Below are 24,824 nucleotides of genomic sequence, written 5' to 3' on the forward strand. Positions count from 1 at the left end.
TTCTCATTGCAATGGGAAGCTACTGAAAGTTTTAAACATGGGAATAATGTGATCAGATTTATATCTATATATAAAAGGTCACTCCATGTGATATGGGGAGAATAGTCTGGAGTGGAGAGGAGTGAAACTGGGGAATCAGACAGAAAGCTGCTGCAAATTTCCAGACAAGAGGGGAGGCAACTGTAAAAATAGAAAGAAACAAAGTTGTTACCAAGGAACAGGTAAAATTGCTGAAAGCCAAAGATAAAGGATAAAGTCTTAAATGTAGAATAGAATTTGGTGATAGATTACATGCGAAGGCAGAAAAGAGAGGTGCCATGAACAAGTCCCAAGTTTCTGGCATGAGCAGCTGTTAGGAATCATTACTTAAATAGGGAAAAAAAGAGGTCTGGGGTGAAAAGCAAGATGTCCAGGTGGTGATGTTAATAGATAGCTAGCATATGATCCTGGAGATTAAAGATTTGGGGTGAAAGTTTTAGAATTGGGAGTCTGAGCATATGGAAACTGTCTAAAGGCATCAGGAAGGGTAATATAACCTATAGAGAAGGTGTTGGAGGGAAGAGGCTAAGTGCAAGGATTGTGTTTTCTTTTAACATTTTAAAGATGTCCTTCCATGGTCTCCTAGCTTGCATTGTTTCAGATGAAAAATAATCTGTTATCATTGTTTTTCCCCTATACGTATTCTGTTTTGGGGTGTTTTTTGGGGGGTGTTTGTTTTTCCTGGCTACATTTAAGACTTTATCTTTGGCTTTCAGCAATTTTACCTGTGCCTTGGTATGATTTTCTTTGAATTTATTCTGCTTGATGTTTGTTGAGTTTCTTCAATCTGTAATTTGATACTTTTTGCCATTTGGGGAAAATTGTTGGTCAATATCTCTTCAATTACTGTTTGCCTCATTTGCATGTGGTTTCCTTATTTTAATACTATTACCATGAAAGACTCACTGCGTGAACAGTGGGCAATAGAGTGGGCAAGGACAACTTGGGCAGATGCCTTTGATCAGATTCTTATGTGTTCTTGTGTCCTTTCATTTTTGTGGCTTGAACTAAATAAGCTATTCCATCCTTCTGTCTATTTTCTATCATTGCTTTATACCTCACTCCAATTTCTAGTGTTTGTATGTGGTGCCTTTCCTTATTCCCATGCAATTGATTTCCCTCTTTGATCAATACTTCTGATGCAATACCCATGTCAAGTATGTATGTTACAAACATTATCTACTGTCTTATAGCTTGGCTTTTAAATTTGTCTGATCTCTTTTGTTTAGAAAAAATTTTAATATTAGTGTGGCCAAATTTACCAGTCTTTTCTTTTATGGCTGAGGATATGATGATATGCTTCTACATTTTATTTTGACTTCAAAATTCTTATCCAACTGGAATTTACTTTGTGTGATATAGTGATATAATTTTACTTCTTTTTTCTATTTGGATAACCAGTTGAATCAGGACAATTTATTGAATGGATGGTCCTTTCCCTACTGCTTTATAATGCCATTCTATCATTTACCAAGTTTCCATACATACACAGATCCATCCTAGTTCTCTTCTTTGTTCCTTGTTTCTCTCTCTCTCTTTCACACACACACAAACACACACACTTTTATAAATGTGTCCTGATGTCTAGTTTCACAAATATCATCCCTTGCCCCACCCTGTCCTTTTAATTTTAATTTTGTCTTGCCATTCTTGGCCTGAATATGCATATGCATTTGGGGATCAACAGAATGCCTGATACAATGGAGTGCTCGGTGAATATGTGTGGAATGAACAGTTGGATGGGTGAATTTTAAATCCTTTAGAACGATCTACCAGAAATTATAACTCTTTTTGGACTTGTGAAACAAAGAAATGGTTTCTGTGGTTTTTAAACTTTGCTCATTTATCTTTTCAAAGGGCTTTTATTTTACCTCCAAGAAAATAAAAGTTACACCATTTTGCATGTTCAATGTGTATTAGTCCCTTTCAACTGTATGACTGTCATCTCAGCAAAACAATTATTCCAGTTTTTTGTTCATCCTACCTTTTAGTTGCATCAGGGTTTTACATGTTAATTAAGTAATTAACTGTGTTAAATCATCAAACCTAAAATGAATATCTCCCCACTCACATGAGACATCCTCATTAATCTTATACTAAGTCAACCAACGATTTGCATATTGTACTAAAAAAGTGCTATTAAAAAAAACCTCTAGTTTCTCATCGCTTTGGCAGTGATGAATGAATAGCCTTTCTAATAATGATCCCTGGGGTGGTTGGTCTTCAGGGTGAACATATTATTATTAGACTTGCACAGAGATATCTATTAGTGTCATTGCACTTGTATTAGCCAGGATTCTCCAGAGAAACAGGACCAATAGGATATGTACAGATATACAGAAAGATTTATTATGAGAGATTGGCTCATGAGATTATAGAAGCTGAGAAGTTACACAATCTGCAAAAGAGCAGGAAAGCCTCCCGTGTACAGTTGACCCTCAAACAACACAGGTTTGAATTTCGTGAGACCATATATAAGCAGATTTTTTTCAATAGTAAATACTACAGTACTACATGACCCCAGTTGGTGGAATACATGGATTCCAAACCACAGATATGGAGGAACCTCAGATATGGAGGACTCACATATATGGAGGTAAGTTATACGTGGATTTTCAACTGTGTAGAGGGTCTATGACAGAGGCAGCATAATATATTCGCAATAAAAATAATAATAACTCACATTTATTGAGTCTTAACTTTGTGACAGGCCCTAAGTGTTGTGTTTTAGATTTAACTCATTTGCGACTTCCCTTTTGGCACAGTGGTTAAGAATCCACCTGCCAATGCAGGGGAGACGGGTTTGAGCCCTAGTGTGGGAAGATCCCACATTTCGTGGAGCAACTAAGTCCATGCACCACAACTACTGAGCCTGTGTGCCACAACTACTGAAGCCCACGCACCTAGAGCCTGTGCTCCACAAAAAGACAAGCCACCGCAATGAGAAGCCCGCGCACCAAAATGAAGAGTAGCCCCCACTCGCCACAACTAGAGAAAGCCCACACGCAGCAACAAAGACCCAATGCAACCAAAAATAAAAAATAAAAAAATAATTTTTGTTAGATTTAATTTGCTTAATACCTCCAATAATCCTATAACAGCTGCTAGTATTATTATTTCCGTTTTACAGATGAAGAAATCGAAACCCAGAGAGATTGAGTAACTGTCTCAAGATCATACCACTAATCAAAAGTGAAGCTGTCATTTGAACCCAGGCACTCTGATCCCACAGTCCATTGCCTTAGACAGGGAAGAATTTGTTATTCAATAAATGGAGCTAGGAAAATTGATTATCCATATAAAAATGTAATTAGTTCCCTACCTCACACCATACACAAAAATCAACTGTAGGTAAATTAAAGACTTAGTTGAAAAACTTTTTAACTTTCAAGAACATATAGCAGAATATTTGTCTTAAGAGTGAAAAAGGATTGCTTAAACACAGCACCACAAGATAAAACAAGCCATAAAGGGAAAATATATATATATATATATACACACACACATATATAATACATATTTGACTACATTAAAATGTAAAACTTGTATATGAAAAAAAGGATATTTTAAAAGTGAAAAGACAAGCCATACACTGGAGGAAAGTGTACAGCCACTGAAAAGTTCTTATCTATTGTAAAGAACTCATACAAATAAATAATAAAAAGACTCTCAAATCAGTAGAAAACTAGAACAACGATTTGAACTAACTATTCACAGAGAGGAAAATCAAATGACAGAAGTATGAAAACATGCTTAACCTCTCTATTAAGGAGGAGGAAACTTATTTTAAAAAATAAAATATCATTTCACATCAGACTGGCCCAAAGAATTAAATCAGACAAATACAAGTATTGGTGAGTATATGAGGAAATGGGAACCCTCATACACTGTTCCAAAGAGTATAAATGGGTAAAATTATTGAGGAGGGTAATTTGCATTAAAGGTGTACTTATGCTGTGACTTAGGTGGTCAGATGTAACTCTAGATAACTAATTTTCACTTTGTATAGTATTTCATGGGGCAAGCACGCTACCATCCTACTGATAGGCATTTAGGCTGTTTCTAATTTTTACTATTACGATATGGCAGTCAACAATGGTCGAGGTTTCTTTTTACACTCGTGTGAAAGTTCCTCTGAAGCACGGTGAGCATGAGCTGTACATGGGAATAATCCCCACCGTTTACTGAGAGCTTGGGTGCCAATTGTTGTACCTGCATTATTTCATTTAAAAGGGTAATCACTGTGTTATTGTAGAATTTAGGTTTCTTATTGCATCCAGAAATTCCGTGTTGATATAATCTGCAATTTTAACTTTAGCCACTAGGGGACAACTTACATTAACATTAATTTTACAACCAAATTCTGGAATCACAGGTTTGTGCTGAAAAGAACGTGGGGCCCCACTGTGCAAACTTTTCGCTTTTTTCTCCCACTTTGGGAGAAGGAAGCATTTATTACTTGCAGCAAGTAAGGAGAACAAGGATATTTCCCAAAGCATTGTCTCCCAAACTTTTCCTTTTAGAGATGCCAAAATAATAATAATAATAATAATAATAATAACCTGCTTAGTGGGTGGCGGAGACTGAACTAGAACAAAATTCTGAGACTTAAAAGAATAATCTTAGGGTGATGTTTGATATAAGTATCTTCTAAGGTCTTTCCAGTTCTAACATAAATTAATTCTAAACCAAGGACTTTCTGAAATGCTGCACATTTTAAATCCACACCATGTTTTAGACTTTGCTCTTTTACAAACCAGTCTCAGTTTCAAAGGGCACGGTTCTCATTATGCTTTTTCTCCACTTTGATAAAATATGAGCAGTGTTGGTTACGTCACAGGCCCAAAACAAATGGCCAAGCTGCCCTCAGAGATGGACCCTGGCTGTGCCAGCTCCAGCCAGCCAACATGCCTGACCTAGAACTCCACCAAGCTGAAATCATCATTCCAGCCAGATGGTCTCCTTGGCAACAGATGCCTTAGGTGTTGGGACTGTCACTGTTCCCGTGGGCTCAATGGGGAACATGGGCAGTTTGGGGAAGTAACTGGTACTCAGTTCAGAGCCTGGTACTCCCAGGAGTAGGGGTCTGCCTCGCCACCAACCCCTTATCCAGAATCATGCAAATGTCCTTTTGGAAAAAGCAGGACGAAAAACTGAGTCATCTACTAGGACCGGTTTGGAAGACACCAGGCAAATTCCCTCCTCCAAAATTTCTGCCTTTCCACCCACCCAGGTTAACATTTTACTATTAAAAATCTTTTTTGTTTGTTTTTTCTACTGAGATATAATGGACATATAACATTGTATCCATGTTGGTTGTACAGCATAACAACTTGATATGTGTGTATACTGCAAAATGATCATCACAATGGTTTAGTTAACATCCTAGATTGGAAAGAATTTGAGCGCTCAGGAGTCCCATGGTTGAAATGCCAATCACGTGTGATTAGAAGACCTGCCAGAAAGAGAACAGGCAAAGCCCTGGGTCAGGCTCCGGGGGATGTGGGGTGAGCAGTACACAAACAAGAAGAACAGCTCGTGAAAGCCCAATTGAGAAAATGTCAAACACAGGATTGCCTAGCGCACAGAGTTGCCAGAAGGAAAACTACTGCCCAGAACAAGCAGATCTGCTCGTTACTCAGGTATAAATATGGCAAATGGAATCCATTGTCAAACAGTCTGGCACTAAAGGGAATTTTTAATCTAAATTTTATGTGGGAATTTGCATAAGTCCTCTAGCTATTTCCTGCCTCAGTTTCCCTACAGTATCATGCTCTCTCTCCCTGATAATAGTAAAGATTTTGCCTTTAACTAACCTTGGCAAAGAAAGAGTCGAATTCTCTATTTTTTATTCTTACTACTAAAACTATGACCATAACGGCTGAAAACTGTCTCTCGGCTATCAGATCCATGGGTATTTTTTATTAGAAAGTTTGACTTTGGGGTTTTTTTCTTTTTTTCTGCCTGTAGCCTAGTATCTTCTGTCTTTTCTTCGTATGTACCTTAATGTCTTCTCACCATGAACATGATAAAATCGTGAAGACCTTTCTCAAAAGCCTTCATATTACACATAGCTGTTAGCCTAGAAATTCTACTCAGGAAAAAATAAATATTTGTGTCTGATTTTAAGAACAAAGTAATGCTCAGGCTAATCATTACTCATTCATTCATTCTTTCTTAAAATTTTTATTGAAGTATAGTTGATTTACAATGTTTCAGGTATACAGCAAAGTGATTCGGTTATACATTTTTTTCTTCTTTTTCAGATTCTTTTCCATTATGGGTTATTATAAAATATTGAATATAGTTTCCTGTTCTATACAATAGGTCCTTGTTGTTTATCTATTTTATATATAGGAGTGTGTATCTGTTAATCTCATTCCTAATTTATCCCTTCCCCCTCCCCTTTGGTAACCATAAGTTCGTTTTCTATATCTGTGAGTCTATTTCTATATTGTAAATAAGTTCATTTGTATCATTTTTTTAGATTCCACATATAAATGATATCATATGATATTTGTCTTTTTCTGACTTATATGCCCATCCATGTTGCTGTAAAGGGCATTATTTCATTCTTTTTTATGGCTGAGTAATATTCCATTGTATATATGTACCACATCTTCTTTATCCATTCATCTGTCCAAGGACATTTAGGTTGCTTCCATGTCCTGGCTATTGTAAATAGTGCTGCTGTGAACATTGGGGTGCATGTATCTTTTTGAATTAGAGTTTTCTCCAGATATATGCCCAGGAGTGGGATTGCTGGATCATTTGGTAGTTCTATATTTAGTTTTTAAGGATCCTCCATAGTGTTTTCCATTGTGGCTGCACCAATTTACATTCCCACCAACAGTGTAGGAGGGTTCCCTTTTCTCCACACCCTCTCTAGCATATACTGTTGTAGATTTTTTGATGATGGCCATTCTCACCAGTGTGAGGTGACACACCTCATTGTAGTTTGGATTTGCATTTCTCTGATAATTAGCGATGTTGAGCATCTTTTCATGTGCATTTTGGCCATCTGTATGTCTTCTTTGGATAAGTGTCTATTTAGATCTGCCCATTTTTTGATCAGTTCGTTTGTTTTTTTTGATACTGAGCTGTATGAGCTGTTTGTATATTTTGGAAATTAAGCCTTTATCGGTTGCATCATTCGCAAACATTTTCTTCCAGTCCTTAGGTTGTCTTTTGTTTTATTTATGATTTCCTTTGCTGTGCAAAAGCTTTCAAGTTTAATTAGGTCCCATTTGTTTATTTTTGCTTTATTTTCCATTACTCTAGGAGACAAGACAGATCCAAAAATATATTGTTGCAATTTATGTCAGTGTTCTGCCCGTGTTTTCCTGTAAGAGTTTTATAGCACATTCATTCATTCTTGAAATAAGCAATTATTGAGCATTAACCATGCCCCAGGCATTGGGGACACAAAAATAAATTCACATAATTCAAGCCCTGTAGCTATAGTCAGAAACACCGAATTGCAGTACAGTGTCCTTGGGTACAATCACAAGAGGTACGCAGATAAAAATCACCCCATATTCTATATGAAACATCTATATAATACCTTTCCCAAGTTCCCTCAAGCCCCTAGCATGGGGAGAAGCATTGTTTCTGTGGCTATCAAACATCTCATCTGAGACCCACCAATGTCAGCTGTAAGCTGGGAAAGATCTAGGAACTCTTGGTGCAGTGACACCAGGCAGCTCCGGGGGACAACACGCCAGTGATGGAGACCTGGATGCTAAGCTAGACTCCGGGTAGTAGATGGTAGAATCGAGCTACTTGGCTCCTGCTGTAAAGAGAACATGCTAGAACCCCTTCCCACCTTTCCTGGTTTCCAAGTGGAAGGCATCACCTAGACTGAGTCTTGCCTTATTTTGGCTGGTAGCAAATTCCTTAGTGTTTGTTTGGTGACAGTATCATTGAGAAGTCTGACTCCCGCCCCACCCTGCCTCTGAGTGTTTACTGTCTGCAAGTTGCTAGAAACAAAATGTTGTAGCACAGAGGTGAGTGATCTCCGTAGGAGAGAGAGCAACCCTCAGGGTTGAGCCGTGCTGATGGTGTCCCTGGCTTCCTTGCCTAGAATATTGGTTGGCAGACCAGATAAAACACAAAATACAGGAGAAGCGGCTGCAACGCCAAAGGGAGGAGGCAGGAGCCCGAAGGCAAGCAGGGGCTGGGTGGGGACCATGGCCGGGATCACCACCATCGAGGCGGTGAAGCGCAAGATCCAGGTTCTGCAGCAGCAGGCCGATGATGCAGAGGAGAGGGCCGAGCGCCTCCAGCGGGAAGCGGAGGGAGAAAGGTGGGCCCGGGAACAGGCTGAGGCTGAGGTGGCCTCCTTGAACCGTAGGATCCAGCTGGCTGAAGAGGAGCTGGACCGCGCTCAAGAGCGCCTGGCCACTGCCCTGCAAAAGCTGGAGGAAGCTGAGAAAGCTGCTGATGAGAGCGAGAGAGGTATGAAGGTTATTGAAAACCGAGCCTTAAAAGATGAAGAAAAAATGGAACTCCAGGAAATCCAACTCAAAGAAGCTAAGCACATTGCAGAAGAGGCAGATACGAAGCATGAAGAGGTGGCTCGTAAGTCGGTGATTATTGAGGGAGACTTGGAACGCACAGAGGAGCGAGCTGAGCTGGCAGAGTCCCGGTGCCGAGAGATGGATGAGCGGGTCAGACTGATGGACCAGAACCTGAAGTGTCTGAGCGCTGCTGAAGAAAAGTACTCTCAAAAAGCAGACAGATATGAGGAAGAGATAAAGAATCTTACTGATAAACTCAAGGAGGCAGAGACCCGTGCTGAGTTTGCTGAGAGATCGGTAGCCAAGCTGGAAAAGACAATTGATGATTTGGAAGATAAACTGAAATGCACCAAAGAGGAGCACCTCTGTACACAAAGGATGCTGCTGGACCAGACTCTGCTTGACCTGAATGAAATGCAGAGCACCCCAGGCCCACCCTGCCGCTGAGGCCAGCCTGCCCGAAGCTGACCTTTAAGCTGAGGGCTGATCTTTAACTGGACAGCTGCTTTCTCCTTTCGCCACCTCTCCCACCCCCACCCCTGTGTCCTTTTCGCCAAACTGTCTCTGCCTCTCCCCAGAGATTCCATTTGGGCTAGAGGCTGAGCATCTTTGGGAACAACGTTTAAGGGAACGTGGGCACAGTGCCAGGTGTCTTGAAAAGCATGCTGTGATGGACACATTTTGCAATTGCCTTTTCTGTTGCTGTTGATGTAGCAGCCATTTGTAAACCATTCCAGATAATTCCATAGTTCTGAAGCAGCAGTCTGATCCCTTTCTCACTTTTGGAAGGTAACTTTTCAGCTTAATGCATATTGCCCTCTCCGTAGAGGAGGGGAAAAGGTATGGGCCTGCCTTTCTGAGAGCCAAACAGCCCAGAGAAGGACTCCATTTTGGGAAACCTCATTGCTCTGCAAAAAGTCCCCGCCAAACCAGAAAGGAGATTCCAGAAGGAGTTAGCCAAAAAAAAAAAAAAAAAAAAAAAGGCGCTGTTCAGGTTTTCAGCTTTATGGTATCTTTGGGCAACATTTTTTCCACCAGAAGTGATCAGATGAAATCAAGATGGTAAGACCTCTGAGACCAAATCCTTGTCCCAGCTCTACCCTATTCCCAGCCGCTCACAGAATGGATCATGTGCCCCTTATTTTGAGGCGACCACTTATTTGCTCTCCCGCCTCCTTGAAAGAAAGGAAAGAAAATTATGTTTCACCACTGATTTAGCCATATGAAACTCATCTCATCACCCTTTTCTGGGTCTGAAGCTGCTGTCTCTAAAAGTGCCATCTCATTGTGCACTGTATCAGTGAGTGCTGGAGAAATCTTGAATAGCTTATGTACAAAATTGTTTTTAAATTTTATATTATTTTGAAACTTGGCTTCTTTGGGGTTGGGGCACACTGGTCACCCCATCTGGCTGTGAGAGCCCTCTACAGTCTGGGCTGGCAGTGTGCTGATCTTTTAAAGTTTCTTTCCCTACCCAATCCCCCCTTTTTGGTGAGGTTTCAGTGAGGTCAGTTAGGTGTGCATCCTACAGCTTAATTGGCTTAAAATGTACTCCCCTTTGGTGTGGTCTCTTTGGGGGCCGATTGGGAGAAAGAAAAAACAATAGTGTAACTGTTTTGATACTGAACATTGATAAATGTCTTTTTGAAATAAAGAACCAGTCCCTCCAAAAAAAAAAAAAAACACACACACAAAATACAAAAGCAATAGTGAAGGATTAGAGAGAGGAGTGGAGGAGGGGAAGGAGCCGGAAGGAGGGAAGAAAAGTAGGGTGAAAGTGGTCAGGATATAATGTACAGATACACAGCAAAAAGTGGTCCCAGCCCCTTAATGGAGTCTCAAGTGCAAAACCACACTGTGTTTAACCTCATATGAGAAAGATCAGAAATGGAAAGAGTGGTTACTTCCACTCTTCCTTTGATTTTTTTTTTTTTTTTGCCACACCACACAGCTTGCAGGATGTTAGTTCCCCGACCAGGGATCAAACCCATGCTCCCTGCAATGAAAGTACGGAGTCCTATCCACTGAACCACCAGGGAATTCCCCTTCCTTTGAAATTTTACTTCCACTCTTCCTTTGAAGTTTTAAATCCTCTTTTTTTTGTTTTTTTTGGGGGGGTTTGATTTTTTTTTTTTTTTTTTTTGTACAAAGAGGGGTTGCCAAAGTGTCCTAAATGGGAAAAAAGAACACAAAGGTAAAAACCTGAGCCAGGCTTTTATCTTCACGTCCTTGGTAGTTATTAGAGTTTCCCATGCATTAGGCATGAGGGAGACAAGGACTTGGCTTTTTTTGTAGCTTCTGTGTTCTTACAATAACTCCCTACTGCAAAGAATATATATATATATAATATATATATTTACATTACTGTTTTATTTATATATGTATATAATATATATTACTATATTACATATTACTATTTTTCATATATATATAATAATATATAAAATATATAATTGTAATTCTGGACTTGAGTCTCTAGAGGGAGGCAGAGGAACATGAGAAAAGCTGCAGTTAGCCACCACACACAGGGCTGTCTTAGACTTGGTAAGAGAATGGCTTTACTTCATGGACCAGGCAAGATTAGAAATCAGAAGAATTGGTTCTTCTGCCTTGAAAATGTGTATCCCACCTTTAATCAGTGTAATCTATATAATTTTAAAGAATTAGCAAGAAAAGAGCTACATATCATAGAGCAATGCAGAATTACTGAGTTCATGTCATAAAAGGGCTGTCAGGTCATCTTGTCGACCCTCTCAGCAGCTGATGCGAGACAGCAGGAAAATGTGTAGGAATCAGAGCCTGGGACTAGCGCTCTATAGTTATGCAAAGTTCACCAAGTTATTTGTCTTCTCAGAGCCCCAGATTTTCATCAGTAAAAGGGTAAGAGTGTGAAGTAAGTCAGAAAGAGAAAAACAAATACAGTATGCTAACATATATATATGGAATCTAAGGAAAAAAAAAAAAAAGGTCATGAAGAACCTAGTGGTAAGATGGGAATAAAGACACAGACCTACTAGAGAATGGACTTGAGGATATGGGGAGGGGGAAGGGTAAGCTGTGACAGGGTGAGAGAGTGGCATGGACATATATACACTACCAAATGTAAAATAGATAGCTAGTGGGAAGCAGCCGCATAGCACAGGGAGATCAGCTCGGTGCTTTGTGACCACCTAGAGGAGTGGGATAGGGAGGGTGGGAGGGAGGGAGATGCAAGAGGGAAGAGATATGGGAACATATGTATATGTATAACTGATTCACTTTGTTATAAAGCAGAAACTAACACACCATTGTAAAGCAATTATACTCCAATAAAGATGTTAAAAAAAAAAAAAGGGTAAGAGTCATCATTTCTGCCTTGTTGGGTTGCTGTAAAAACTGATAAATGAAAAACTTCTTCATAAAACAGCAAAGAACCACATGGCTGCAGATCCAATTATTATTATGACCCGTGTGTTCAAGCCATGAGGTTGTCTACCTAATCCTGTTCTTAAAGTTCCCCAATGAGAGTCCACAGACCGTTAAGTTCTATAATAGAAGGAAAGGAACTATGGCTACTGCTCTTAGCATCTAACATGGTACCTGGTAAATAGTACATAATTTTTTTTAACTTCTTAAATGAATGAGTAAAAACACTTATATGTAGGAAAACCATATAATTTAACATCTAAAACAAGTCTTTTTTTCTTCTTCTTCTTCTTATGAAAGGGAGCACTGTTAGTAATTTCTCCAGGAAACAGGTCAAAAGCAGGTCTGCCCTAGGCCAACTGGACATGGGACACACAGTCACTCTACTTATGTGACACTTACTATGAGGTGGACACTGCCCTGAACATATTATAGTATGTTCTCATCTAACTTCATAGCAATCCAATTGAGGTTGGTACCATTACTAACCATATTCAACAAATATTTAATGAGTACCTTCTACACGTCCCAAGTCTTCTAGATTCTGAGGATACATTAAAAGACAACCACAACAAAAGCAGTGATTTCTGTCCTTTATGGGTGGGCAATGAGAAAGACAGTAAACAATAAATGTAATAAATAAATACATTACATGCATACTAGAAGGTAACAGTGCTGTGGATAAAAGAAAGAGATTTTGGGAGTTTTGAATGAGAACATTTGGGTACAGAAATATCACACAAGTAGCCACAATTCCACCTAAAGCAATCTGTCTCCAGTTCTTGCTTTCAACCTCAGCACTGTTCTCTCTTTCAGTTCTGATGTGCCCCTAGCCTTGTTCTGCATTCACATTTATTTCCTCTATTTATTTCCTCCATAAGTGGTGGAGAGGAGCACACAAAATCTGGTCCTCCTTCTCTGGTACTCAGCTCGGTAGCCCCCATCCATACCAGACATTGGCCACAACTGATGACTTGGTTTGGGTCACAGCTGAGTTTACACTGCACATGGGGCCCCTGGAATTGCCTACCTGAATGAAGGCTCTGACTAGAGAACTCTGTGTTTGTAGGTTTGGAGAAACAGCCAGACAAACCCACCAGACAGGAGGAAACAAATAACCCTCAGGGGAAGGGTCAGGCTTTCCAAGAGTCTCAATTGCTTGAACTAATTCTGGCCCCTGAGCAGAGTTGAGCCATTGAAGCCACATGATGCTGAACTTCCTCTGCAACCCCACCCCCACCTCGCCACCCTGCTCTCTGTCTCCTGCTGTGCTTCTTGCCCTTCCTCATCTTGTGACTCTGGCAGAACTCCAGGGTGGTTATTCAACCTGTCTCCAGACACCCTGGGCCAAAAAAGAAAGAAAGGATAAGTGCAGGCTCCAGGGCAAAGCTGGCTGCCAAGAGTACTGTCAGTAGCCCAAGGCCGGGCAGTGAGCACAAAGGAATCTTTAAATGTGAACGTTCCCCCCACCCCAGAAGGAGCTTGAGCACTTTCTCAGCCTTCTGAGTCTGTCCCTCCGTGGTGAGCTGTCCCAGACACCAGCCTTCACACCATCTAGTAAGCAAATCATGGCAAATATTTTTTGAGAGCCTACTATGTGCAAGGCACTGTGTTCACAGTTATTTACTTTTGTGGACACTGTAGCTTTCATGCAAATCTCTTTTCTAGGCTTCCTTTTCATACCTATAAAGTGAAGGGGTTTAAGTTGGCAGTCTCCAGAAAGGCAACAATAAAATTCTGGCCAGTTCTTTGCCAGATTGTGAGCATTCTGAATGCAGGGGCTGAGCCCCGTTTACTTTTCTCTCCCCAGCTTCTAGAACAGGCCATGACGTGTGGGAGATGCTGGGTAAATGTCTGTGGAACAAATCAAACTTCTGAAATAAGGCTCTTCAAGAAGGTCTCCATGACTAGCCAAAGGCTGACTCATGTGCTATCGCAGATGTATGAGAAAACACGTCATACAACAGTGTTCTTACTGTTGGACATCTGGGCACATAAAGCTCTTGACTTCCACTAAAGAATATCAACTGATTTCTCCAAACCCTTCAAAATCAACTGTAGGGCAAACAACCCTTTATTTAAAAAGAGGCATCATTGTTTTGAAGAATTACTAAGTTAGAGGACTTATACTCCCCGATCTCAAAACTTAACTACATGGCTACAATCATCAAACTGTGTGGTACTAGCATCCAGATAGACATACAGATCAATGGAACAGAATAGAGAATTCAGACATAAGCCTTTCATTAGTGGTCACTGATTTTCAGCAAAGATGTCAAGGTAATTCAATGCAGAAAGAACAGTCTTTTCAATAACTGGTGTTGGAAACAACTGGATACCAACACGCAAAAGAATGAATCTGAACCCCCCACCTCACACCATACACAAAAATTAACTCAAAATGATCACAGACCTAAATGAAAGAAATTAAACTATAAAACTCAGAAAGAAACATGGGAGTAAATCTTCATGACCTTGAGTTAAGCAATGATTTCTTAGACATGACACCAAAAACACAGATGATGAAAGAAAAAAATTGATAAACTGGACTTCATAAAAATTAAAAATGTTTGCACTTCAAACCACATCACCAAGAAAGTAAAAAAAAAAAAAAAAAACAAGAAGCAGACTTGGAGAAAATATTTGCAAGTCATATATACAATAAGAGCCTAGTATCCAGAATATATAAATAACTGTTATGACTCAACAAGAAAAAGACAAATAACCTAATTTTAAAATGGACGGGGACTTCCCTGGTGGCACAGTGGTTAAGAATCCGCTTGCCAATGCAGGGAACACGGGTTCAAGCCCTGTTCCAGGAAGATCCCACATGCCGCAGGACAACTAAGCCCATGTGCCACAACTACTGAGCCTGTGCTCTAGAGCCTGCGAGCCACAACTATTGAGCCCACATGACACAACTACTGAAGCCCGTGTGCCTAGAACCCATGCTCTGCAACAAGAGAAGCCACCACAATGAGAAGCCCGCGCACCACAACGAAGAGTAGCCCCTGCTCTCGGCAACTAGAGAAAGCCTGTGGGCAGCAACAAAGACCCAACACAGCCTTTATTAAAATAAATAAAATTTTTTTAAAAACATGTATTAAATAATTAAAAAATAAAATGGGTGAAGGATTTGAATAGACAGTTCCCTAAAAAAATATACACAAATAGTCAATAAGCACATGAAAAGATGCTCAATCATCCACAATGAGATGCTACTTCACACTCGAATGCCTGAAATTAAAAAGATAGACAGTCACAAATGTTGACAAGAATGTGGAGAAACTAGAATCACCATACACTGTTGATATGACTTAAGATGGTGCAATGACTTTGTAAAACAGATTGGCAGTTAAATGTTAAACATACAGTTTCCAAATGACTCAATCCCTCTCATAGGTATCTAACCAAAAGAAATGAAAACATATGTCCACACATAGATTTGTACACAAAGTGTTGTTCATAATAGCCAAAAAGTGTAAACAATCCAAATGTTCATCCACGGATGAATGGATATACCACATGGTCTATCCGTACAACAGAATAACATTCAGCAATAAAAAGGAATGACGTGCTAATACATGCTACAATATGGATGAAACTCAAAAACACTAAGCTAAGTGGAAGAAGCCAGTCACAAAAGACCACTTATTATATGATTCCATTCTTAGGAAATGTCCAGCCTAAGCAAATCTATAGCAACAGATAGTAGATTAACAGTTGCCTAGGGCTAGGGATTGGGGGAATGGGGAGTGACAGCAAGTGGATTCAGAGATTCTTTTGAGGGTGATGAAAATGTCCTAAAATTAGATTATGGTTGTGGTTGCACCACTCTGTGAATATACCCCCAAAATTGAATTTTATACTTTAAAATGGTACACTGTATGGTATATGAATTATAGCTCAATAAAGGTTGTTTAAAAATAACTTTTATGGACAATAGACTTGTTTTTAGCTAAGGTGTTAAAGTCTAGTAAATGACAAGAGGGATTGATTTGGGAGCTCTAGTGCTTAGAGGTGATTTTTTAAATGTACTATCCATTGAAGTGTGACATTAGCATTTACGTTCCCAGAGCAAAAATGATATCACTATCAATGGCTATGCGATATTGGGCAGTTTTAATATCTGCTAAATTTTTTGTCCCTTGATCTGGAAGGTCTTACTACTTGGGGATTCCATTAATTCTGCATGTATCTTACTGATAGAGAAAATTACAGAAACATCACAGTGCTTTATTCAGACCTGTCACGATGGCTAAAAAAAAAGTAGGAGCAGGGGAAACGAAAGGACAACTTCTGAAAAATACACTCAGCACAGCGCACTGACAGCCAGGATCTCAGGGACGCTGACAATACTGACAGCAGCACTGACCTGGCCCATGGAAGACCTTCAGGAGATATTCACGAAATGAAAGAGGTATTTCTGGAGAAAAGAAAAATTCTCAAGTATTCAACCAACCTTATCCTGACATACTCATCACCTGTTTTTGAGAAAACAGATGATAAAATTGCCCATGTTCTTGGAAGCAACATGGATTCTCCTTCTCCTGTTGCGTTTTCAGTTGTAATTTCCTCTTCTCTGAATCAGCTGTTGAGCTAAAGTCATTTACTTCAACAAATTCAGCGCTCTCCAGTGTGTTTTCCAGTTGCAACAACCTGGTGCGTGTATTTATAACATGTGTGTGAGGAAGCAGTTCCCTGGTACAAACCACCAGCATCGCCAAGCCATGTCCATAGTCAGAAAGAGGAACGGTACGGCTCATTGGAGCTGACAACCGGAATGCAGATGGTGTGGTAGGTCCTTCCTGCATTTTTACATATGTGTGTCATAATTCTTCCCCCCTCTACTCCAGGAGACAAATGGCAAGTTAGAAAAATGACTGGTCTAGTTGAAGACCCCAGGCTATCCAAGGTATGCTGTTTGCCCTGTGAATCAGCAATTGGAGCGTGGAGACACAGTGCATCTTATCTGGAGATCAGGCCTCCAAACGTAAGACAAGGAGGCAGATGGGGGAAGAACTAGCGTCAAAGTCAAAATCACACAGGTCTGTGCTAAACCCCATCTACCACCAAAGATAAGGACCAGACGGAAAGGAGCCTTCATAGATGAACTAATCAGACTTAACAGTCCCACATACATTGTAATAGCAGCTTCCTTTCACATGTATTCTAAGGAATCACTTCTCCTTGCATCTTAGTATGTAGGGGACACAGAGGCGTGGGTGAAGGGGCTTCAGTGGATATATACCCATGCACCACCTCCCCGCCCCCATCCCAGCCCTCTGTCCCTATTTGGCTCTCAGAACTCATAGTCAGGCCTTAACCACCCGTCCCCCGCATAGGCAAGAGATCAGTTGAGTTTTCCCGGCTCTGCTCCAGCCAAGAAGGCAGGAGAGCAGGAGGGCCAAGGGGGCTTCCCAAACTCAACAGCTCAGCCAACAGCAATAGCTCACCAGGATTCCCTGGTGGCGCAGTGGTTAAGAATCCGCCTGCCAATGCAGGGGACACAGGTTCGAGCCCTGGTCCGGGAAGATCCCATATGCCGCGAAGCAACTAAGCCCGTGCACCACAACTACTGAGCCTGCGCTCTAGAGCCCGCGAGCCACAGCTACTGAAGCCCACGAGCCACAACTACTGAAGCCCGCGCGCCTAGAGCCCCCGCTCCACAACAAGAGAAGCCACCGCAATGAGAAGCCCGCGCACCGCAACGAAGAGTAGCCCCTGCTCGCTGCAACTAGAGAAAGCCCGCGCACAGCAACGAAGACCCAACACAGCCAAAAATAAATAAATAAGTAAAATAAATTTAAAAAATAAAAAAGCTCACTTAGCACACTGCATCCACGTGCACTCACCTCCTCCAGCGTTATGGATGCCCACTCTAAAATATGAGGAAACAATCACAGATTACCAGACAACTGAAGAAAATCTCTGATGAGAAAGAGGCCAAATCAAATAAATAGGGGAAAGAAAGCAATCTGAGAAAACAGAGTCTATATAGGAAGGGGAAATAAACTTCCAGAAGAGAAGCTATCCCTAGTAGATTTGGAGAGCTAAAAGAAGAAACAAGAAAATGTACTGTGAAAAATACACTTAACGAATGACCAAAAAAAAAAAAAAAAAAGAATCCTTGAAAATTAAAAACATGAGTGCAGAAATTAAAAAACAATAGAAGAATTAGAACATAAAATTGAGGAAACATTCTACAAAGTAGAGCAAATAAAATAAAGAGATGGATAATAGGAAAGAAGAGAGAAAACAATTAGAAGATCAGTCCAGGGTGTCCCACACCTGAATAATAGGAATACAGAAAGCAACCTCAGAAAAAACGAAGCAGAGGGAATCATCAGTGAAGTAATTCCAGGACATTTATCAGAACTGAAGGACATAAATTTGAAGATTAAAAGGTATCAATGAATATCCAGAAAGATGAAAGAACACAGTCTCAGCCGAAGAAATATCCCATCATTGCAAAACACCAGGAACAAGAGAAGATCCTACAGCCTCTGAAGTAGGGTGGGGAACAGGTTATTTTCAAAGGTTCAGGAATCAGAATGGCGTCAGATCTCTCACTGACATCTCTGGAAGCTAGAAAGCAACAGAGCAATGTCTTCAAACTCCTGACGGGAAAGGATTCCCCACTGGACCAGTATATCCACATAAAACATCATTCAAATTATTAGTATAGAATACATTCACTTTTGGACATGCAAGGTTACAAAAAGAAAAAAGAAACATACCTCCCAGGCACCATTCTCAAGAAAGCATCAGAAGACACTCCACCAAACTGAGAGGAAAAGCTGAGAAACAGGAAATCAGGAAAAATAAGAAACAGATGATCCTACATTAAAGGGCGTAAGAGAATCCCTGAAGTGTTGAAGAGAAATTTCAAGATGATTGCTGTCCCCCAGGCATCAGGTTCAGCTGGTCAAGGGGGTGGAGCAGGTCATCAGAAGGCCCCAGGAGAGAGCTCTTTAGGAAGATGAAATAGATAGAACACCTGAAGTCTTTCAATGTCCTAAGGGGAGATTTCGAGGAAAGAATTTGGAGTTTTATTAGTGACAGGTGCATAGAAAGCCAAGCAAATAACAAGCTTGATTTAACTTCAAAGGAAACAAAAAGTTGCCTCAAAAGGAGAAATACCTAAGCTTTAACATTAGGGGAAGAGTATATGTGAGTTCTGTACTATTTTTGCAACTCTTTTATATATCTAAAATCAATTTAGAAGAAAAAGTAATCATGGTGCATGTAACAGACGGTCTCTAAAATGGCCTTGTTCTCTCCTCGCTCTCTGAGGGAAAGCAGCTACGTGCTGTGAGCTGCCCTATGGAAAGGCCCAGGTGGCAGGGAGTTGACATCTCCAGCCAACAGCCACATGAGTGAGTTTGGAAAGGGATCCCCCCACCTTGAGTTGATCCTCAAGATGACCACAGCTCCAGCCAATGGCCTTCTTGAGAGACCCTGAGCCAAAGGTCCCAGCTAAGCCACACCTGGCCTCCTGACCACTGAAATGGTGATGATAAACGTTTATCATTTTCAGCTGCTAAATTTAGGACACAATGGTTACATAGAAATTAATAACTGATGCAGTATCGATACACTACATGGCTCTGCATGTACAGTTGCCCCAGAACAACTCGGAACACAACTCGGAACAACTCGGGGGTTAGTGACGCCAACCCTCCTCACAGTGGAAAATCCAAGTATAACTTTACAGTCCACCCTCTGCATCTATGCATCTCATCCAAGGATTCAACCAATCAGGGATCGTGTAGTACTGTTGTATGCATTTAGTGAAAGAGATCCGAGTACAAGTTGGTGCCATTCAAACTTGTGTTATTCAGGGTCCCCTGTATCAAGCCTAGTAAACAGTAAAAATTAATCCATCCAGAACTTGAGAGGATACAGGACAAGGAGGTTGTGAATGCCTGATGGGAATGGGTGGGAAGGAGAGCTGAAGCCTCAGCTTTAAGGAAGGAAGTAAAAAATGGTGTTGATGCCTAAAACACAAAGAAGCAGAAATAAGTAGTAAAAGCAGTAAAAGTGATTGCCTCTGCGAAGGAGAGAAGGCTGGGATGGGGAAATGCTGGTTTTATCATGAATCTTATATAACTATTCGACTTTTTTTAACTTGGTGCACATGTAACTTTGATAAAAATTTAAGCTTAACGATTTCCTCATCACACGATTCAGATGCGATTCCTTTTCTTTTTTTTCTTTTTGTCTCACCTAAACTCCTTTCTTCTGTCCTTCACAGAGTGAAAAGCTTCGGGCAGCTTTCCTCTAATAAGTAGTCCTTAATACTATGTTTTGACCCTTGAGCCTTCATTCAGTCTTTTCTAGTTTTTACAACCTCAAATATTTTCACTCAGTATCAAAACTTCTATTTCCCTAAATCCCTAATCCTTTCACTGTTTTTTCTTTTCTTTGTGTGTTTATGATGTGTGTATGTGTGTATATATGTGTGTATGTATGTGTATATATATATATGTGTGTGTGTAAATGTTTTATGTGTGTATATGTGTATCATGTCTATGTGTGTATGTAGGTATATGTATATATGTGTATATATGTGTATATGCATGTGTATGCATGTATTATGTGTACATATGTGTGTATATGTGTTATGTGTGTATATGTGTGTATGTTGTATATGTGTATGTGTGTATATGTGTATTATGTCTGTGTGTATGTGTGTATATGTATATATGTGTGTATGCATGTGTATGTGTGTATTATGTGTATATACATGGGTGTGTTATGTGTGTATATGTGCATATGTGTGTATATGTGTGTATGTATATGTGTGTATATGTGTGTATGTATATGTGTATTATGTCTATGTATATATGTGTATACGTATGTAAGTATATGTGTGTGTATATGTGTGTGTATATATATGTGCGTACATATATGTATGTATGTATATGTGTGTGTGTATATGTGTATGTCAGGGGTGAGGGGTCCTTTCCACTTTTTCCTTCTACATAATGAAATAGAAAGTCCCACAGTTGGATTTGTAGAGCCTCAGCATCTAGCCAGTGCCTGGCACATAGAAGGCACCCGGTACATGTTATGTAAATAAATGAGACTCCAAATTGAGCATTAAACCCACCAAAAAGGCCTGGAAAATGCAAGAATTGGTGGAGCTGAAAGAGAAGGGGTGAGGGAAGGCTGCCCTTGACTCAGAAACCCGCTCAGACCCTGTGAGGGGCTGTGGCCATGAGGGTGTGGCTCAGTGGCGGCACCAGGCAGCAGCAAGGTTACAGCAAGCTGATGACCAAAAAGAGCAGACGAGGAGCCAGGGCTGCCCCCAAAGAGATGCCGTGTTCTGCACAGGCCAGTAGCCAGCTCCGCAGTGTCACAGGGCGAGCAGTGCTCCTCCCTGAAGATGGAATCCACTCCCCCAAACCAACACAGAACAAACCAGGATGAGGGAGGGCAGCCATGGTGTGGAGGAAGGAGCCTCCCATGCGACGGGACCTGACTTCTGCTCGGGGTGGTGCTGTTGATCAAAGCCAGGTCAAGGAAAGTCCCCCAGCAAGCCAGGCAGATTCCTGTTGACTCAGGCCCTTGGGCTACCAGGAACTGGTGACTCATCTTTATGAGTTACAACGTTCAGAGCCTGAAGAGAACTATTTAATTTTAGAAACCAGATTATTTGATTAATGTTTGCTGGTCCCTCTGAGCCACCAGCCCCAGGGGTGCAGAGGCCGGTCTGCTTTTGCTCCCCATTGAATCCTGAATATCACCCTCGGTGTCTGGAACATAATAAGCAGTAGATATTGGATGAATGAATGAGTGAATGAGTGAATGGCATCCCTGAGAGCTTGTGATGGTTAATTTTATGTGTCCACTTGGCCAGGCCACAGGGCACCCAGATCAAACATTATTTCTGCGTGTGTCTGTGAGGCTCTTTCTGGATGAAATTAGCATTTGAATCAGTGGCCCCAATGTGGGGAGCCTCATCCAATCCACTGAGGGCCTGAATAGAACAAAAGGGGAGGAAGGAGGAATTCACCCTTATTTTCCTGCCTCACTGAGCTGGGACCTCTCATCTCATCCTCTCTGGTCCTCAGACTGGGTGTTAACACCATCAGGCCCCCTGGGCACCAGACCTTCAGACTTGGACTGAATCACACCTCTGGCTTCCCCAGGTCTCCACTTACAGATCCATCCATCATGGGACTTCTCAGCCTCCCCGACTGTGTGAGCCAATTCCTCATAATAAATCTCTCTCTCTCCCCATCAGTCTGTGTATATATAAATATAAATATATGTGTGTGCGTGTATGTATGTACTGATTCTGTTTCTCTGCAGAATCCACAGAAATTAGTCAAACACAAAACTGACCCGTGCTATACAGTAAGTCCTTGTTGAAAGCACAGGGAATTCTGCTCAATATTCTGTAACAACCTAAACGGGAAAAGAATTTGAAAAAGAATAGATACATGTATATGTATAACAATCACTTTGCTGTACACCTGAAACACAACATTGTTAATCAACTATATACCAGTATAAAATAAAAAATAATTTCCTGAAAAAAAAAAAAAAAAAAAAGCTGATCTGTGTTCGTTGGTAGGAATCCTGGCTGGATGTTTTGAGTTTGGGAGAAGACTGTCTTCCTAATTTTTGACAGGAAGAGAGTAAGACCTCCCTCATTTCCCTTGCTCCGGCGTTCCTTGGCTCCTCCCCCATGGGATCCGATGTTGGGAGATGGCTCAGGCTGGAAGTGTGAAGCCCTCCACCCTGGACCACCTCCCACTGAAGCCTCAGTGTGTCCTGGGTCGTGCCCCCCAGTCCAGGGGAGATCCCTCCGTGTTTTCTCTCTGTTGGCTGAAACTGCACTCCATCTGTTATTAAATCAATTATGTTTGTCACCAGCCTGAGCTGCCCACCCTAAAGAAAACTGGTCCAATTCTTGTGATGCCAGACCCCGAGAGAGATCTCAGGACAGAAAAAAGCTGGTAAACAAACGGCTGATCACCCTGTGAGATAGTCCACCTGGTACACATTTGGGACTGAACAGGAGGTAGATGTGTCCCCTCCTTTCAACACTGTGACGTGACCCTGTGTGTCACGCTCTGTGTGGCTACACAACTAACTAGTCTGGGGTTTACAAAAATAGGAGATTTTAATGCAACAATTCACTCTAATAGGAGGCTCTTCATGGAATAAGAAGCACAATTTACTGAGTACGTACTAAATGCCAGGTACTGCGCTAGGTGTGTGTATCATACACGGGTTATCTCCAAATCTCACTGCAAGAAAGGTATCCCCCTCGTTTTATAAAAGATGGAACTGAGGTTCAGTGGAGTTGAGTGTTTGACGCAAATCTCAGTCAGTAGGTGGCAGGACTGGAATTCAAAACGGGGAGAGACGTGACACTCCCGACAGATCCTCTGGGTTTGAATCCTGGATTCCACCACGTACTGTAATATAACTAAAGCAGCCACTCACCCTCCCCGACTCTTACCCCCCATCCGGAAGGAGATAATCATGATACCTGTGCAGAGAGTCATTCCTGGGAGGAGGTGAGCTAATACAGGAATAGCACTTAGACGAATATCTCAGGCAGAAAGTAATTTCTCCATAAATGTTAACATCATTATTGAAAATGGTGCTGTCCCTTTCACACACGTGCACACACACACACATACACACACACACACACACACAGAGTTAACACCATTCATAGCTTACCCTCGAAACACAGTCAGGCCCTGATTAACACAAGGGCTGAGCTCATCTAAGCACTACCCAAGACTGAGTCTAGCAGTTAAACAAATGAACGCTTTATACCTTACATGAGCTGCATGATTAAGATTGCTGCTCTTAGAAATGACACTGAAAATAACAAAACCCACCATTTATCAGAGACACAAGTGTCAACTGTCTTTCCACACGTCCTTCCTTGACTGTCTAGAGTAGACGATTCCATGCCAGTGTCCCCTGCCCCAGAAACACAATTTGCTCCCCCCGAGGGAGCAGGGTTCTGATTGTTTGCCCGGGACCTTGCTTTGTCTCCAGACCAGCATTGTTCAATAGAAATATCATGCAAGGCACATTTATAATCATAAATTTTCTAGTAGCCATGTTTAAAAAAGTAAAAAGAACAAGTAATATTAATTTCCATAATACGCTCTATGTAACCAATTATGTCCACTCTACAATTGGTCCAACATGTAATCAATGTAAAAATTATTGATGAGATATTTTACCTTTTATTTTAGTACTAAGTCTTTGAAATCGGTGTATATTTTATACTCCAGTCCATCTCAATAGGGACTCACCATATAACAAGCACTCAAAAGCCAGAAGTGGCCAGTGGCCCCCAGAGCACACCTCTAAGGGCCCCTAAAGGGGAGGAATCTTGTCTGGCCCATTCACCATTGTAACCTCAGGGCCCAGCACAAGGTCATTATAGAACGTGGTATACAGAAGGAGCCTAGTAAGTATGTACTGGATGATTGGATGGATGAACGAATGAATGGGATTCCAAATGCATAGTTGATACAAAACATTAAACCTCGGGTCCTACCTGTGAAATGGGCTGCACGGACCAGCAGATTCACCAAGATCTGGTAAGTGGGCAATGTCAGTGTCATCACTGTGTCATCACTGTGTTTCTAGACACAAAAGTAACAGGCTTCAGTATGGTGGAAACAATAAAAGTGTTTGCCAAAAACACGTTCTAGCGTGACCTGGGTTCTTTTCAATACGCGTCGAATTCTCCCATCTTTGGAGGTTTGGGAGGGGAGAGCCGGGGTACACCTGAGAAAGTTTGAACCCTAACCCTGTCTCCCTCCAGCTGTGAGACCTTAGGTAAATGACTTCATCTTTTTATATCTCAGCTTC

At 41.1% G+C, this 24,824-nt stretch overlaps 1 protein-coding gene and 1 long non-coding RNA gene across 2 annotated transcripts in view; one reads left to right on the top strand and one right to left on the bottom strand.

Annotated features, from left to right (window-relative positions):
- LOC132358841 (uncharacterized) overlaps positions 1–24,824 on the bottom strand; it is a 234,637-nt gene that overhangs the window by 113,444 nt on the left and 96,369 nt on the right. The window contains exon 3 of the long non-coding RNA XR_009500585.1: positions 24,508–24,595. This is a non-coding gene — a long non-coding RNA (uncharacterized LOC132358841). The remainder of the gene's footprint in view (positions 1–24,507; positions 24,596–24,824) is intronic.
- Positions 8,228–9,005, top strand: LOC132360796 (tropomyosin alpha-3 chain-like). Its single transcript, XM_059915891.1, has one exon. The coding sequence runs from the start codon at positions 8,229–8,231 to the stop codon at positions 9,003–9,005; it is 777 nt and encodes a 258-aa protein (XP_059771874.1). The 5' UTR covers position 8,228.

This window comes from Balaenoptera ricei, chromosome 2 (assembly GCF_028023285.1).
Source record: "Balaenoptera ricei isolate mBalRic1 chromosome 2, mBalRic1.hap2, whole genome shotgun sequence".
Classification (NCBI taxonomy): Eukaryota; Metazoa; Chordata; class Mammalia; order Artiodactyla; family Balaenopteridae; genus Balaenoptera; species Balaenoptera ricei.